General features: G+C 39.2%; 1 protein-coding gene across 2 annotated transcripts in view; it reads left to right on the top strand.

The window, feature by feature from the left end:
* Nucleotides 1–1,789, top strand: part of LOC122253699 (uncharacterized) — a 42,781-nt gene extending 40,992 nt beyond the window's left edge. For both annotated transcript variants that reach the window (XM_086554186.1, XM_086554188.1), the window contains one exon: nt 1,527–1,789. In XM_086554186.1, coding sequence (XP_086410312.1) covers nt 1,527–1,718 — 192 coding nt within the window. In that variant the 3' untranslated portion in view covers nt 1,719–1,789. The remainder of the gene's footprint in view (nt 1–1,526) is intronic.
* Nucleotides 1,790–5,000: the final 3,211 nt, after the last annotated feature.

Genomic DNA, 5,000 nt, shown 5'->3' with positions numbered 1-5,000 from the left:
TTCAAATGTTACTCAACTGGATGCCAATAATCTTAATCTTAATGACTTATCTAACTCTGAATTATCATAGCACTTCATATTATATCCCATTTTTTTTTAAGACTCTCGTTTCCACAAACAAAAGCCTGGCCTTAACCATGAGCATTTTTCTAACTAAAGAACCACACAGGATAAATGCTCCCCCCCAAAAAATATTACAATGATATCAAAACAATGAGGAAAAATTACCGAGGAAAATATTCATAGACAGACTTGTGTAATACGATGCTTGTTTGTTATCTAATCTCAATTAATTAAGTCAGTTTCCTTTTCCTATGTGCACTCCATCTATCATTCCAGCAGCTAAACAGACACGATTATACGATTATATAATGAGGAAATGGTCAAACCTCATCACGCTAATTAGAAATACACGCTTGTAGACATATTTTAAAAATTTTTTTTTTTTTTTTTTTTTTTTTTTTTTTTTTTTTTTTTTTTTTTTTTTGAACATGCTTCTTGCTCACTGTTAGGGCTGGTGACGTGACTCACTGTACACGCGCTGTGCACAAACACTAAAATCATTACTACTGCATTACATGGTGATTTATTTTACTACTTAAAGCTTCAGTGCTATGCCAAGAGTATAGAGGTAGAGAAGTATGTGTGTGTGTGTGTGAGGGAATGTAAGTGCTGTGTGTGTGTGTGTGTGTGTGTGTGTGTGTATGTGTGTGTGTGTGTGTGTAAATCATATGGGTAAATGCATTATTTTTGCATGTGTATGAATTTTTGCATTTTGCCTCTCTCTATATCTATCTATCTATCTATCTATCTACCTATCTATCTATCTATCTCTATCTCTCTCTCTCTCACTCTCTATCTATCTATCTATTTCCTCTCTTCTCTTCGCTTCTCTTCTCTTTCTCTCTATATTTCTCTTTCTATATTTCTATATTTTCTCTCTATATTTCTCTTTCTCTTCCTCTTCCTCTTCCTCTTCTTCCTCCTCTCTCATTCTCTCTCTCTCTCTCTCTCTCTCTCTCTCTCTCTCTCTCTCTCTCTCTCTCTCTCTCTCTCTCTCTCTCTCTCTCTCTCTCATTCTCTCTCTCTCTCTCTTTCTATCGCTCGCTCGCTCGCTCTCTCCCTTTCACACACACACACACACACACGCACACGCACGCACACAAAGCCATGCGACACAACTACAAATCTTCTTGCTGCTCTCACAGAAAATTGCCTCGGCCCTCACAGAGCGTACAGCCATTGTCCACATCTCCTGAGAGGTCCTTATCTCCCCTTACCTCCCTCTTGTCTCTTCTTATCATCTGTTCTCGAGTTCCCTTCCGTACTAGCTACTCAAAGAGGCTTCCCCCACTTCTCCTCCCACCCCCCACTTCTCCTCCCTCCCCCATCCCACCCCTCCTATCCCCTCGCTTTATCCGCCGTCCCGTCCCGACCCGACCCGACCCGTCCCGACCCGTCTTCCGATTCCAGCCCTATCCTTCGGAATCGTCGTTCGTGACCTAACATTCCTTCCTCTCCCACAGGTTCACACCGTAGAAGGCTCCGTGGCTGTAGGAGGAGAGGGCGGCTGTCACGGGGAACGAGGGGCGCGGGGGCAGCAGGGGACGGGCGTGCAGCTGAGAACAGTTAACGAAAAGGATATGAGTCTGGAAGGCTTCGTCAAGAGTCCATCGGAGAGCGACGCCCTTATAGAGTCAACGTGTCGACGCCAGTAGTGTGGGGACACTTAGTACCTGCGAGATAAAGGCGCAGGTCATTTATGTAGACGAGTATATGTCCTGTATGTGTGTATGTGTATGATTTTATATATATATATATATATATATATATATATATATATATATATATATATATATGTATATATATATATTCATATATTATATATATATATATTATATATATATATATATATATATATATATATTATATATATATGTATTATATATTCATATATATGCATATAAATATATATATATACATATATATATACATATATATATATATATATATATATATATATATATATATATATATATATATATATATGTCACACAGTACACTGTGTATATGACCACAGTGTTCCAGTGTATAATATGTGGACAGTGAAAAAAGGTTTCTGAAATAGTTGTTCTATTGGAAAATATACTTTATTTTTATCAAGACTATTGTTGGATTGGTTGTAAGGTAACGAGAAATTGGGATCGTAAAATCTCTAAGTTAAGTAAGAATGAAATTAAAAAGGGGGATGGCAAAACAAGTAGGTTAGCTGTCGTTGGTGCTGGGTCGCTTGGCTGACGTTTGTTGTGTTCAGGGATTGCGAAGGGGATTCATGGAGCGAAGTTGCTTGCTGACGGCGAAGCATACTGGCTGACAGACCACGAGTGTCAGGCCCGGACTCAGCTGACGAAACACGACTGATAGCAGTACGTGAAGCAAAGAGAAAGCAAGGGCCAAGTGTCAGGGATCACGTAGTAAACACAGGATTCTTTCACTGTTGTGTCTGTGTGTGTGTGTGTGTGTGTGTTTATGCGTCTGTGTCAGCCTGTGTCTGTGTGTGTGTGTGTGTGTGTAAGAGTGTGTCTATGTGAGTGTGCTTGTACATAAAGCACACCGAGGTGTATAAATCCCATGTGTTTATTTACAAACACACACACAATTTCTTTATCTCGAACCCCTTTACTCTAATCCATTTCCTTAAACTCAACGATTTCTCTTTAGCTATTAATCCTTTATCTAATCCTACGTAAGACGCTTTTTTCTCTCTCTCTCTCTACCATTCCCGGACAGTATCGTGTGAGGTCAAAGGTCAAAGAAAGACAGAACATGCGAAAGAAAAAAACAAGGAAACGCGAAGAGCCAAAGACAAGAAACACGAGACCCGAATAATGGAAGAATTAGACAGGCGATGATAATCTACACTCAACGAGGACCATCTAAATAGTCTTTTTTAATAGTAACGAGCGAATAGCGTAGTCAGTGCTAGAGTAAACAACGGCTGTGAAAGTAGAACCGAACAGATGTAGCGGGACGATGAATGTTGGTTTTGCAGTTGCAGGTTGTTGAAGAAAGAATGTGGAGTTCAATTGCGGGATGTTGATTGAAATGGATTGTTGGCGATGAAGGAGAGTATTGTCTGTGGATTGAAAGGAGAGACGATATCAATGTTGAAAACTGATGAAAAATCATACAGCTACTGAAACCGCTTGATAACCATCAATAGTCGGCACGGAGGGTATATATGGGCGCGCGTGTGTGTGTGTGTGTGTTAATATATATATATATATATATATAAATATATATATATATATATATATATATATATATATTATATATATATACATGTATAAATATATATATTTATATATATATATATATATATATATATATATATATATATATATATGTATATGTATGTTTATATATGCATGCATATACAGTTGATGAAATGAATAACCCAAAAGTAGCTATAACAATAATTGCAAAATGCCAGACGGAGTTGCAGGAAGATCTGCTGACTACTCTGAAAAGAGAAAAGGCAAGAAAAGGATAGATGATCGTATTGTAAGGATGTTGCCTGGAGGATCCGAGAGAAAGACGTGTTCTTTACAGTGAAATGAAACACTTCTTTGCCATTATGCATTGCAATGAGCTAGTGTTCACGTTCGCGTTGTGTGCATTGATGTGCATATATATTTATACATAGTTATGATTGAAAGACTTGTAAAGAAATTAAACGAATGTGTGTATATATATATATGTATATATATATATACATATTGTAGTGTATGTATATATATATATTGTAGTGTATGTATATATATATATATATTGTAGTGTATATATATATATACATTTACATATGTGTGTATCCACATATAGTTAAAGAGCAAGGCAAAACCTGGCAATCCTAAAATGTTGATTCCGACATGGCGGGCGACACGCGCGGCTTCGGTCCAGTGGAGCGTCTCGGAAACGCCTTGTTTTGCGCTGGCGCTGCGTCTCCTCGTGTAATCTAGTCAAGAACTTAGCTAGGTTGCAGATTTGCTAGATTTGCAGTTGCTAGATTTGCAGCACGGAAGAGGGGCTCGCTCGGTGAGGTAGCACCTGCAAAGAGAGTCTCGTTGGACGAAATTTCAACGATTTTTTTCCGTTAGCCCTGCAGGTGCAAGTGTACCTGTGGCAGAGGGGCTGGTACGCCTGTCCCGGGCCACTCTACGCGTGCAAGGGGCAATGTTGCAGGTGCGTTGGGTTAGTGAGGGTGAGAAGGAACAAGACTGCTGATCCTGAGTATTTAGATATACCTCTTATTGCCCTTAGAGTCTGCCGTGCAGGTTCTTTGCGGGATGTTTATCTGATTTTTAAATAATATTTTTATATGCACTTTGCATAAACACGATTGAATAATCTCCATTATTACTATAACTCATTACTACTAGATATATGTACATACTAGTGCACGAACTAGTGAAGCATTTAGTGCTACGGAGCCTCTTCTCAAGGGCGATATAATTCAGTTCATATTTTCTCAAGTTTTATCTCCGCGGACACAGTGGCGCGGGGTGATGTTTGCTAAGAACATTGTAGAGTATGTGTGCTGTTTTCGAGTAAGCTGACTTGTGTGTAAAGGGGGGGGGGACATGTATTCCAAACGTAATATCAAAGTTTATACGTCAGACTTCATTTTTTCTTTTTTTCTCTCTCTCTCTTTCTTTCTCTTTCTCTCGCTCTTTCTCGGTCCCTTTTTCTCTCACTCTTTCTTGGTCCCTTTTTCTCTTGCTCTTTCTCGCTCCCTTTTTATCTCGCTCTCGCTCTTTTTCGTTCCCGGTCCCTTTTTCTCTCGCTCTTTCTCGTTCCCTTTCTCTCTTATACTTCGACGTACATGTTAGAAACATCAACGGGAAATGTGTATATATGTATGCGGTTTTTATGTCGCCTGCCTCATATCCTTCGGTTTCGTTTTCGACTTGATGTCCGCGGGTATGCAGTGGCCATCGCAA

Source organism: Penaeus japonicus, unplaced genomic scaffold (assembly GCF_977035675.1).
Source record: "Penaeus japonicus unplaced genomic scaffold, GWHDUDI00000001_assembly GWHDUDI00000029, whole genome shotgun sequence".
In the NCBI taxonomy this organism is placed as follows: domain Eukaryota; kingdom Metazoa; phylum Arthropoda; class Malacostraca; order Decapoda; family Penaeidae; genus Penaeus; species Penaeus japonicus.
Note: the sequence above shows the minus strand (reverse complement) of the source record. Positions and strands in the feature narration are given on the sequence as shown.